The sequence below is a fragment of the Juglans regia genome, chromosome 11 (genome assembly GCF_001411555.2).
Source record: "Juglans regia cultivar Chandler chromosome 11, Walnut 2.0, whole genome shotgun sequence".
In the NCBI taxonomy this organism is placed as follows: domain Eukaryota; kingdom Viridiplantae; phylum Streptophyta; class Magnoliopsida; order Fagales; family Juglandaceae; genus Juglans; species Juglans regia.
In genome coordinates this window covers 26690733-26703753 of record NC_049911.1, presented here as the reverse complement: position 1 = coordinate 26703753, position 13021 = coordinate 26690733, and the positions used below count along the sequence as shown (strand labels likewise).

Here is a 13021-nt window from a genome sequence, read left to right as displayed (position 1 = left end):
TGTAAATAGAAGCGAGAAAAAAGTAATAAAGAAATAGTAGAGAAATATTATTTTAATAGAATAGGAAATGAGATGTAGAAAGTTTTTTAAAGATAAGTAAAATTTAGAGAAAAACTTTAAAAAATGTACTTTTTAATTAAATTATAAAAAAAAATTAAAAAGAACCCAATATAAATACTCTAAAAGAAAAAATTAGAAAATGATGATGGATGGGGGTGGTTGACCACTCCTTTATAATGAAATTGACTACTTGACTAGTGAATCAAGTGATTCTCATAATTTAAGCATTTCATCGAATCATTAGATGGTTTGAGAGCCAGCCACCACCGTTAGGTGGCTAATTCTTGGGATACTCTAGCCTGGTCGTCAATTGGATCCAACCATCCCACATGGATGCCTCTTTAACCTTCAAATTTCTTGTACAATTGTTTAAATAGTATTGTTACATTTATTAAAAAAAAAAATTACATAAAAGTAATTCTATAAATTAATCTGATCTATTAGATCTATCTTATAATAAAAATAAATTTATAATCTAAAAATTCATATCAAGTAATATCAGTTTATGAGATTATTTTTGTATAATTTTTTTATAATTATAGTATTTTCCTGGTTTAAAACTTACTGATTACTGAATAATTTTTTTTATATTATTTTAATAATTTATTTTGGAATAATGGGATACTTATCATGTCACAAGAAAAATTATAACTTCAATTTACAAAGTGACTTTTATAGTAAAGAAAAAATGCGTCCCTAACATTGTCATGTCTTTTTATTTTTGGCCTCGTGAATCCTATGTCCTGAAGATGGTGCGTGAATGAATACCTTAGTCAGCCACCGAATCTCCTATTTCAATCAATTATTTCCTAATTATATGTCTCCAAAAAGTCAACATACTTCACAAATATCCTACTAATTATCTCCTAAAATTTCTCCTTAAATCCCTCCTTTTACTTCTCTAGCTTTCGATTGCTACCAATAATATTATATATACACAAATTTCGTAGTCGATTTTCCCCCACTTTCCAAGTAGCTTTCTCAATTATCTCATATCATCAAACTCCATGCCATAACGTCGTGTTTTGTATATCTTTAAACCAAATTCTAGCAACTCATATATTCAAAGTTAGGCCTGAAAAAACGAAAAAGAAAGCAGCTAAGAGAGGACGGCATTGGAATCAGAGAGTCTCCGATGTCAAAATCAGTAGAGTATTTTAAAAATTTGTAAATAATTAAAAAGTTTAGAGATCATAGAGTTTTCATACCTGAAAATTATTATTTATACCAAGAGTATAGGAGACAGATCGTGCCTTCCCCCATGAGACCTATGTTCTCACTACTGTTCCATTTGTCAAGATCATTTAATGCGGCGTGACTCTATGATAGCGTCATTAATGTAGCGTGTTGCTCTAATAGTGATATTATTAATGCGACATGACTTCCTAATCGTTTTATTCTACAAGCCATGTTGGCCTTTCATCAATGTTCCCTTATCAGAAGATTAAAGGTTCTCAATTTTTCCCATTCTGCCATGTACGAATCCCTATGAATTGGATGCGGCCGAGTGGCGTCAGTCTTGTCTATCCCATCAACCATAATTGCTTACTTTTCCTTACAGATGAGTTGCTTTACGGGCAAATTTAGGCCCTGGGGCCGGGTATCAAGGCGAGGTTCATGACTCTGAGTCGAGCACCTAATGAGCTTATAAGTGAAGGAAAAATCCCTTTACACCAAAAATCTATTATTAGAACTCAACATTATTTTTACCAATACATATTTGAAGTTTATGTGTACAACTATCCTTTTTCTTTTTAATTTAAATATGTCAATGAGACAATAATAGACGTTATAGAATCACCTAATTTATCTATTTTTCTCATTTTAATTTTTAAAACTCACGTTAACTGGGTCGTGAACAGTAAAAATAAATAAACACCCTCGTAAAAAGTCTATGAATTCTTACCCGTGAGGCTATCAATATTTTTTTTTTCAGTAATATTAGATACACTTCTAAAATATATAAATTTCACGCATTTTTTAAAATAAAAGTAAGATTTATTATTAAAAAATAATTTTTTTATGTAAATTTTAAATTTTTTTAAATTTTTTAAAAAAAATACACGACTCTTAAAATTCTAACACTGTAAATATTAATTATTTTTATATACTAATCAATTTATTTTCTACACTTACAATAAATAATTTTCTGATTAGATGGAAGGTTTGACTGCCACATCTCAGATTCAAAACCCAAAAACAACAAGAAGCTTTTATTTATTTTTTCTTTTTTAGAAACCCATATCAAAATGGAGTCATGGGAAACGTGGGACATTAAATACAACTTAGACGAAGCTTTTAAATGGTTTAATTATAGTTGCTGTTCTTCAATTTCTGGTGGCATTCTGCGAATAGAAGGGTACTTTTGAATTCAATAATTCAACGCACGAGATTTCCTGACATTGCCATCCATATATGCATCGAGATTTTGATCCAAGAAAAACAAAACAAGCTGCAAATTAAATTGAGTTATGTTACATAAACTCATTTTTATATATTATACATGATATTAATGTGATTAGTCAGAATAATTATTTTATATTAAAAAAATTAATGCAGCCAATTACAATAGTATAGTGTATAAAAAATATATAAAAGTGACTGTAAATATAATTTTTAAATTAAATATGGGTAAAAAAAAAAGACATCCAAAGACTGCAGCATTATTGTCTGATCTGAGTTCAGTGGCAAGCATACATATATGGAGGATACGCCCAGATGCAGAACAATGATCTTGTTGTAAGAAACTATAATGCACTTAAACCATATGTACGTGCGTATATGCCACTTTGAGCTCGATGTATGCCACCTCCTTGATCAGTGGCCTGAATGATTGATGTACAACCATGTAATCACGAACGTGCATGTATAGTATTTATTGTTACATGTGCGAATGCTTTAAGCACGATAAAATTTCATTAAAAGTTTTATATAGAAGGAATTACATAAAATTAAATTCTTAAAATGACGTTGATTTATATGATCCGTTAAATCTATTTTAATATAAAAATAATTCTACAATCTAACTTACGATATCAAATCACGTCATTTTATGAATTTAGTTTTGTGTAATTTTTTTATAGCTAAAATATTTATCTTCATGTATTTATCTTTCTCTTACTCTTTCTTAAAATTCAGACCAAAATAATCATAAATTTTGATCCAATCCTAAGTGCATATTAAATGATAGTCAATTAAATTATCATCTTTCATCAATCGCAACTTTTTATTACAAGTGATGATATAAATCATGGCTTGATATATAAATTTACAAAGTGATATATCTTAATATGATATATCATATTGTAAAATTATTTTTATATGTATATATATATATTCCGATTTCCTACTTTGTGAGGGTGGTGGACTAAATTTTGGTTCCACTAGGTAAGCAAAATTAAGTGCAATTTGAATAAATTAAGTGTAACTGCAAAGCTTCATCCAATAATAATGTAAAAAAGAGAGAGAGAAAAAAAAAAGTCAGAAGAAAAGGGAATAATAAAAGTGATGCAGCTGATGCTGTTGCTGCCGCTGCTGCCGCCTAATACGCAAGGACCGACTCCACAAGCACCCACTCCTCTCACATTGTTGACCAAACCCACTAGATGATGGCGACAAAGAAGCAAAGTCGAACCTGTCCCCACTTGTACTCTTTTCAACGCCATTAGAATATAAATCTCTTTGCTCAGACCAAAAATATTGTTTTCATATACTAATGTTTTTTTAATAATAATTATAGTATTAGATTTTCCAAGATTTATGAGCGTAATAGTTTAATATATAAACCCCAATAGAATAAAGACATTGCGTAGGAAAGTTGGTGGAAGTGGGCATCTTCATGAACCAAAGTCTAACCTATAATATTTTGAATTATTTGGACTTAGGTACGTAGCGGAAAGCTCATCCATCAACCTATCCACGTACATTGAAAACGAAGCTTCAAAATAAACAGTAAGAAATTATTGAAAATATTTATTTTTCTTATAGATTATAATTACCTCTTAATTTGTCACTCACATTCGTACAAATAATCATAAATTAACCATTGTCTCTTTGACACTTTCACTTAAGTTTACTTTAGGTTCCGTTTGGATGTTGAGTTGAATTCTTTATGAATAATAATAAGTTGAGATGGTGGATTATTGAGTTTTGTGAGACCTACCTAAGATGAGTTTAGATGTGTTTAGATGTTAAAATGAGTTTAGAAGTTTTGAATTTAGATGAGTTTAGTGATTTGAGAGTTGGATGTTTCGATGTTAGACTCAACTTAAAATTAGATTGAATTAAATTGATCTCAATTCAGTCCAAATTCCAAACGAGACCCTAGGATTAGTAGCTTTTTACCTAATTAGTAAGTTTGACATTAATCCAACATTATAATATTAACAAATTAGAGTTAAGGGTTATGACCTAAAATAAGTCAAAATTATAAGCCATTTGAGTTCATTTAAAATGAGCTAAACTAAATACATGATATTTAGAATTGATAATTTTGTTACAACTCGTAAATCTCACACAAATTTAATTCTGCTTAAGATTAAATTAAAAGGTTTGACAAGTTTAACTTTTCGTTTGGTTCATAAACTAATCTCAGCTCATTATTATAATTTTTTTAAATTTTAATATAAAATATAATAAACAATTCAACTTTTTTATATATCAAAATAATAATAATAATATTAAAAAATAATATTTTAACAATATTTTATCATCTCAACTCAGTTCAACATCCAAACGCAATCAATAAATATGTCGAATTAAATTAATTTATTTAAAATACAAATTTGACTTAACACAATTTGAACTCGACATGATAATACAAGTTATCAGCCAAATGTACGCTTTCATTCAACTTATCATTAAATTAAAAGTTTGTGGACGTGCACTAAAAAGAAATTAGTAATTTATAAGATATAGTGGAATTTATTCATGAATCTTTAATTTTTACTGGTTTGCAATCGTTCCAAGCCACTTATCCACTAAATAGGACGCTTTTTTCCTAGGCAGAAAAGAAAGGAAAGCAAAGTCTACTTCTTAAGGAAGGGAGGAGAATTAAGAAGAGGTATGGATGGACCATGATTACACCCAAAGTGGTGACTAAAAATATATGTTTTTTTTTTCCCTAAAAAATTATTAAAAAATACATTAATCCAAGGTTAATCAAACTTTTTTTTTTCGGTTGCAGATCCACTAAAAGATGTTTGGGTTGATTACTTGCCAAAAGTTGATAGGTTTTGACTATAATGTGCTATGACATCATGATTGCCTCTTATTATGTCTAAAGAAATGATGGAATTATATAAAATTCACAACATGAGTTTGCTCCATTTAGGTATTTCATATCTCCCAAGAAAACGAAAGTTTCTGATTGAAGCTAGTTACAAGAAAATTGTTTATTTACAGTCAATTATTTTCTATGAAAATGATTATTTTTTATTAAAATAAATCTATTTTTGTCTCAAATGATCACTCTCATAGTAAATAATCTGTCACAAATGCTCATTTTTTTTAGCGCGCGTCTAGACACTATTGTGCTGCTTTGGACTAATCATAGTTGGCAGCATACACAAGAAAAGTGAAAAAAATCATTTCTATTTTTCACCTTACATCTTATCATTTTTAGTGAGATAAATTAACATGTCACATTTTAAAGTGATTGTTTTTATTGATCAGTTTTAAGTATGATTGAAGATGAAAAAATATAAAAATAAAGAAAATTATTCCTCTATGGATAAAATCAACTAGTTGTAGATTGCATAATACTATAAGATAATATAGATCATAGGAGTATCAACTAACCATGTATTATAAAGAAGGTCAACCGGCCTAAAGGTAAGGCCACTTAGGTCATTGCCTAAGGCGCCGCCCCATGACAAGGCCACATAATATTTTGGTCTAGTTTTTTTTATTTTGAGAAAAAATAAAAATCCATTACATTAAAAAATAAATCAAGTTAAGAGAAATGGTATTTATAATTGTAAATTGTACAACTGGCGCATAATTATTTAAAAAAAAAAGAATAAAACATGAGATCCACAAGGAAAAAAATTAATTTTTTAATAGTGAATCCCACTCTTTTTCAGAACGATTATACGACGTTCACATACTTTATACTTATATGTAGAATTACTCTCAAGTTAATGACAAAAAGTAAACGTGTTAGACAAGTTCTTAAATGCATACAATTGTAATATAATACTATTTACACTACATGGATGTGGCCAATGTACTGTTGTTCTTAGAATATTCCTCGAGGATTATTCATGAAATTATATTCATTAGCCTTTCTGTGGGCTGTGGCCTGTTGCGAAGAATTCGAAGACCCCCCCTCCCCCTGTCTGAAGAATCGATGTTCATTTCGGGCCGTAGTGCAGATCCATTCCCGCGCCACCACCAAAATAACCAAAACGAGAAATGCCTCCCAACCCCATTTCCCACGTATCGGCACACGACTCGTAACAAGGAAGGGAACCCCTCCTCTAACTTGCTTCTCTTCTCTTTTATTCATCCTATATCCCGCTGTGACTAAAAACCAGAGTCCATGGCTTCTGCAGTCCCAATGCAAAGGATGTTTGTCACAGCACTCTTCTATTTTTCAGGTTCTTACTACTTTCATCTCGTTTCAAAATCTCAATCCTCTCAGCTTTATTACTAAATCAAACCCGACCAACTCAAACCCAAGTGTGCTTTAGATTTGCAGTCAATATTATGGAATTATTATTGATGGCTCTTTAGATACGCTTTACTGTTTCTTTGCACTCTGAACCATGTTTAATTTTTGAGTGGTTCGGAGAAACAATCAATCAACCTCTGCATTCGTTGCAAAGATTGTTTGATTTGATACAGGGACACGAAATGCACTTCTAACTTGGAACTGGGTTGTTTTTCGCATGCCCGTATTGCCCACCAACTGTTTCAAATCAACTAACATCGCATTGAAGTTTTGGTATTTATAACTACTAACCAATATTCAATCATGCCATGTTAAATCCAATTCCTTGCCTTTTTTAATTCCTTTTATTTCAATTTCCACAGACAGTGCATACAAGGTAAGGGCTCTTACCATTAATCATCTTTGTTCTCTCTGTGACTAAACCGGGCATTGTCTGAGTTTTCAGGGTATTCATAGCCAAGGCTTGTCTAATGTGCGTATGCCACATTTTATACGGGCCCTACTCGTTTGCAGTAAGGCTACTCCAGATATAAAATAAATAATAAAATCTATCTCTTTCCATTAGTTTAAACTTTTGGAATAAGTGATGATTTCACTTAGTATCAGAGCATAGATCCTAAATTTGAATCCTAATTCTACACTTTATCCCATTTAATTAAATATTTTACGTGTTGGACTATACATTGAGGGAGAGTCTAACCCACACGTGAGGGAGAATGTTAAGATATAAAATAAATAATAAAATCTATCTCTTTCTATCAGCTTAAGCTTTTAGAACAAATGATGATTTCACACTCTCAAGTTCCTACTTTAAACTGCTCTGCAAGAGCATTTACATCAAGGTCTTGCTATACCTCAAGTTTTCTTGTCATTCGAATTGCAAGAACACCTTCAATTAAGTTTCAAAGAATGGTTTGCAACTCAATGGCAACTGTAAGTGCGTTATTGTCACTATGCTTGCGGTAATTGCTAATGAGAGTCTCGATTGCTGTCTTCAAAAATGGAAGACGGAGTTTCCTTCAACAGAGGCCAAAATTCTCATGAGAGAGACACATGTCCGCTGATGAGCATATGCATTATAAATACTATCTTCTTACTAATCAATTTCATTAATATCTTAATGCTCACCTTCCTGTGTGGTCTCAGCCCGTTTCCTGGAATAGTTAATTGAAGCGGGGGTAAAAGCTTTGATACATGTTAAATCATCAATTATCCAAAAGGTTAATGTATACTGGAACAAACGAATCTAATCATTAAATTAAAACTCTTTAACCCATTCTATGGCATTTTGTGTTAAGGAATATTTACCATAATCCTTGTAGCTATTATAGTTGTAGTGGGTAATCTGGTTTCACTATCTTATATTGGGTATGTTACTTTAGGATCTAGAGCTGCAGGCCAAAGTGACAACAAAGTGCTTCTTTGATGTAGAAATCGTCTTGAACCTGTAGGTTGAATTGTAATTGGCCTATCTGGAGATGTTGTTCCCAAAATATTTGAAGATGAGAAAGTCTTTTGGTAACCTGGAAATGTTTTTGACCCCTAATTGACATCCTATGGCAACGTTAATGTGGTGGCATGGTGCTTTACAAATTAGCTAATGAACCACTGGAAAATGAAAATATACTCAAATAGTGTCTCCCCTACCCACTCTTATGGGTGAAGGTGAGATTGTAGGTTTAAGACCCATTGGATGCATGTGTAACATACCAATATAAAAGAATAGGCATTAATCACCAGCTAAAGGTTGAACATTGGCATTTCTCCTTGAGACTTCTCAGGACGCATGATCCTTACTTGCACATATCAAAATACTAGGTGCCATTTGGATAGTGAGTTGAGATAGAAGTTGAAAGTTGAATAAAATATTGTTAGAATATTATTTTTTAATATTATTATTGTTTTGGGATTTAAAAAAATTGAATTGTTTATTATATTTTGTGTGAGAATTTGAAAAAGTTGTAATGATAAAATAAGTTAAGATGAGATGAGATGAAACACTTCTTGTATCCAAATTGGAAAAGGTGGAAGCAGAGGGTTGTGGCCTGAACTCAACCAACATTACACCTGAATAAGACAGTCGAGATATTAGAAAAGTTTCATGAGTTTTATTTATTATCTTTTAACTGTGTTCATTTCAGGTCAAAAGGTATGGGCTTTTAACCGAATCCATAGCCTTTTTATAGGCAGATGTTTACAGTGCTGATCAGGTCTGCTGGCCCATTTATAACTTGCATGTTTCAGTGGAAATATAAATAGTTATACAGAATCCTGTGGTAGTTTATGTTGGTTCTCTATGGCTAAAACACCTAATTGATAATGTCCTGAATTTTCTTTATGTAGATTCCATGGTTGGACAATCGACGATTCGACATGTCATGTTTGGACATCTTATTGATGGAATAGATGTTGTGAGAAAACTGGAATCCCAGGAGACAAGCAGGTCATATACTTCTTGGGTGCCATGCACAATGTCAATTGCGGAGAGCTGCCTATAGATGGTTGATTCAGCTGTTAATTGATTTGTCCCTTGGTTTCTTTCTCTCTTTTTCCTAGTTGTCACCTTTTCTGTTTATTGTGCAAATGATTTAGCCAACAATCCTGTACATCAGATATTGTTAGTTTTTGGTGAGGAAAATTCAGACGATTTTCGATGAGCTAGCATTGGAGGAGGCAGTTCACAGGCCATTCTGGGAATGCCCAGTTGGAGAATATGGCTTGCTCAAAAAGAAAAGCAACTCGGGGACTACGATTTTTGTAATCTTTATCCTTTAATGATAATTTAATAAGCTTAACATAGGCATTCCGGATACAGTACTTTATTCTACAATTTTTTATGAGAAGGTATACATAAATGTGTGGCTGAGGTGAAAACTATGCCAGGACAACGGTTGGAACAGCACTGGGCTGAATAACTTGCTCAATCTGTTCTTCTTCACCTTCCCGTATCTCAGGTAGTAGTGCTTCTTTGATATTGTGGATGCTAGTCAAGGCATGATCTGCACCAGGGACCAGTGTCGAGCTCCCCACCTGTATCAATAATCTTGCTTTCATTAAATACGAAAAATGTTTATTCTATTTCTCATGAGTAATGGTACAACTAAACTCTTTTATAACTATATTTATAACTCATAATCAGTCAATATAATTGTGTCACTTTATTAAAAGTAATTTTAATTTTACTTGAGTACTTTTTATTTTAAATAAAGTTATAAAATAGTCGTAAAAGAATTGAAGAACGTATATATATCATGTTATCCTTGTTTAAGACTTTCAAAGGTATGATATGTGTGAAACTCTTTGTCTCAAATGTTTAAGCTAATAAGAAAATGTAGATTTTATTTTTATTTTATATCTTAACACTCTCCTTCGTGTACGGGCTAGACCTCTCCTTAATGAGTGGCCTAACACGTAGAATATTTAATTAAATATGATAGAGTGTAGAGTCAGAGTTCAAACTCATGACCTCTATTCTGATATTATGTCAAATTATTATTTATCTTAAAAGTTTAAACTAGTGAAAATATGTAGATTTTATTATTTATTTTATATTTTAACAGTAGTATTTTACAAATAAAAACCAAACATAGGGCTTACGATAACAGTATGAAGTCCGGCTGCTTTCCCACTCAAAATGTTTCGAGCACTGTCATCGAAGAAAATCTGAGAAAAGAAAAGAAAAATGACCTCCATCACTCACTCCGACGATGTTTAAATCACCAAGTAAGATCAATAGCTTTCAAAGAAATGAGATGTGCTTCGCATATTACAGTTCTATTGGGGTCAAAATTTGCAATTTGAATAGCAGCTTCAATGGCTTCCACAGAGGGTTTGCAGAGAACACGTGAACAAGAGCTGAGCTTTGCACAATCAGGAACATTGGCCTCGGCGCCTGCTGTGAGTTCAGCATCATCATCATCATCACCATCTGGCACGTCCATGCAATGAGAAACTGGTTCAAGGGGAGGGTTAAGAGTTTCAAAGCATATGATGCCTTCAAAACAATCTTCCAAACCCAACCTGCTCAGAACTTGATCTGCATGCGCTTTGTCCGCATTAGTGAATATCTGAAAACCAGCAGAAAATAGCCGTAGAATCACCAATTTCTTGCAGTATTTTTCATGAACAGATATGATTTTTACGTACTACTTTGCGCTGTGGCATAGAAAGTAGAAGGTTCCTTAAAGTTGGATCGGGCTTGAGGACATCGTAGGGTAGTCTTCCATGGACATAAGCATGAAACTCATCGTTGTCAAACTCGTAACCAAGAGCCTGCTGGTTAGGAAAGACTAAAACTTATGAATATATCGACCATGAACAACTTCGAATTAGTTCAGGAAAATCCTTGAGATATTGACAGAAAAAACTTTGGACAAATCCATGTCTATTGTATTTTTACCTTTAGACCCGCCATTGTTGTCCCGTATTCCTTGTACAACTCCAAGCACAACCTTGGTACTTCAGTTTCTTCCATGTGCAAATGCTGCAGCATGAACTCTGCAATTTTAAAAGCTCAATTTTATTATCTTTGTAATGATAACACCACCACCATCATCATAATATCTGTTGACAGTCATACCTTCTATGTTCTTGCGGCAAGCCAAGTTGATACCTGAGCTCATGGGGTACAGAGTATCATCCATATCTGCAGAACATGTTTGGTATCCACTAGTTATTAAAATTTCCATGCAAACTTCATCATCTTAAAGGATTTTTTGTCCACTTTAAATGGTGATGGATGCACTTTTATTTCAAATTTTCCAATCTCTTATCCAATTTGGTTGATCAAACATTAAAATTTGCTTACACACACAAATGGGAGACATCCATTAAAGCAATGATAGAACATAATTAAATTGACTAGAAAGTTTCCATACCAAAGAGCAAGCACTCATATTTAGCTGCATTGGACCTCCGAACCGAATCCATCTTCAAGACTGTATCTGCAAGAATGTTCCATTTCATAAGATTGCAGAAGACTGATTAGAGGAATCTGTTTAGAAAATCCTACTCTATAAAGCTCATGTCTTTCCCTCACATAAACTCTGAAGGTAAGGGAAAACAGTCTCTTATCATATAAACATCTACCAATCCTAGCTTGCAGTGATGAACATGCGGCCATCTAAAAATTATATCCATCATTTAGTTATTTACGTTTATTATCTCATATATTCGAGAATCATGAACTTAATTTTGATCTAGTCCACGATAAGATTCATCAAATCAAACAACTATGACAAGAAAGGAGAAGATGGGGAAGAGATCTATGATTAAAAACCATTTCGGAAGGAAACAAACCAAATTTGATGAGGAGAAGAGAAAGAAATACCTGATGAACCTTTCAAGAAATGCAATGAAAGAGCATATAATAGGTTCAAGGCTCAAAGCTTCCAATATAAATAATTGATAATCTAATCAGCCCAGATTTGAAATTAGGACAACATATTCAGCAAATTTCATGGAAATTATGATGAAAGCAATGCAAATCCATCAATGTTAACCACAAACACAGAAATACTCTTAAATTACTACTGCATACATAGAAGAAAACAAATATGTACATATATATTTATACATACACTAATAAATATCCTGAGGTAGTGAAATATGTATTTTGTGAATAGTAATAAAAAAATAATGAAAAAATATTAAATAATAATAATAATAATTAATAAAAAATAATAGTAAGATATTTTCCTCGGCCTTAAGAATAGAAAGCATAATATATCTTTGGTACCTTCAAATAGTATAAAGATATAACTGCTCTGATCACACGTTATTCAATAGTGACAAAGAGGGGCTTATTTATACATATGTACAGTATATGATGCCCCACCGATCTGAATGAGGAATGCGAGAAGTGACGCATGCGATCTTGTCTGAGGTGTTAAGCATATTTATCTTTAATTCTTTGGTATACATTGTATGAGAGTCATGTTGCTTTCTGTTACCCATCATTTTCGATCGTCATTTATATATATATATGCTTGATATGAGAGATCTCTCTCATCACAACACACTCATACATGGATCATGAGTTGGTTTAATTTTCTAAGGCATATCCATATATAACAAAAAGATACGGAGTTGTATATGTTAGTGAAAGGACTGCATGCGAATACTTTCAGCCTGGTGGGGTATCTTGGAATCATGGATATGTGGGTGAGATATTACCTATAAGTGGGGTATTAAAGATGAGGATTATTCTTTTTTCTAAGGCATAATGGAACATAAAACTATCAAATAGCTATATATATATATATGTTATATTCTGATAGAGGACATGAT

The 13021-nt window shown here is 32.2% G+C and overlaps 1 protein-coding gene and 1 long non-coding RNA gene across 6 annotated transcripts; one reads left to right on the top strand and one right to left on the bottom strand.

Moving 5' to 3' along the window:
- The first annotated feature begins 6465 nt into the window (after positions 1 to 6465).
- On the top strand, positions 6466 to 9146 carry LOC109007766. The gene is made up of 3 exons (XR_001998856.2): positions 6466 to 6659; positions 8875 to 8943; positions 9077 to 9146. It is a non-coding gene; the product is annotated as an uncharacterized LOC109007766 (long non-coding RNA).
- A 339-nt stretch (positions 9147 to 9485) lies between these two features.
- LOC109007765 (uncharacterized protein C24B11.05-like) lies at positions 9486 to 12489 on the bottom strand. 5 transcript variants are annotated; one of them, XM_018987595.2, is made up of 8 exons: positions 12063 to 12256; positions 11611 to 11676; positions 11313 to 11378; positions 11133 to 11230; positions 10880 to 11008; positions 10504 to 10800; positions 10331 to 10396; positions 9486 to 9763 (listed from the first exon to the last, which is right to left on the bottom strand). In XM_018987595.2, exons 2-8 carry the CDS (start codon positions 11660 to 11662, stop codon positions 9608 to 9610), a joined length of 864 nt encoding a protein of 287 aa, XP_018843140.1. In that variant the 5' UTR covers positions 11663 to 11676; positions 12063 to 12256; the 3' UTR covers positions 9486 to 9607. The 5 variants fall into 5 exon arrangements, with proteins under 5 accessions (XP_018843140.1, XP_018843141.1, XP_035551416.1 ...); XM_018987596.2 differs by lacking the exon at positions 12063 to 12256 and adding an exon at positions 12471 to 12489 and having other exon boundaries at positions 9489 to 9763; XM_035695523.1 differs by having other exon boundaries at positions 9489 to 9763; positions 10880 to 11005; positions 12063 to 12274.
- Between the last annotated feature and the right edge of the window lie 532 nt (positions 12490 to 13021).

Excerpts from the sequence above, each read along its gene's own strand:
- LOC109007765 (XM_018987593.2), bottom strand. The coding sequence starts at position 11,698 with ATGAAATGGAACATTCTTGCAGATACAGTCTTGAAGATGGATTCGGTT. Across the intron at positions 11,009-11,132 it reads CAACAATGGCGGGTCTAAAG|CAGGCTCTTGGTTACGAGTT; the intron begins GTAAAAATACAA and ends TTTCCTAACCAG. Across the intron at positions 9,764-10,330 it reads CCGGACTTCATACTGTTATC|GTGGGGAGCTCGACACTGGT; the intron begins GTAAGCCCTATG and ends TTATTGATACAG.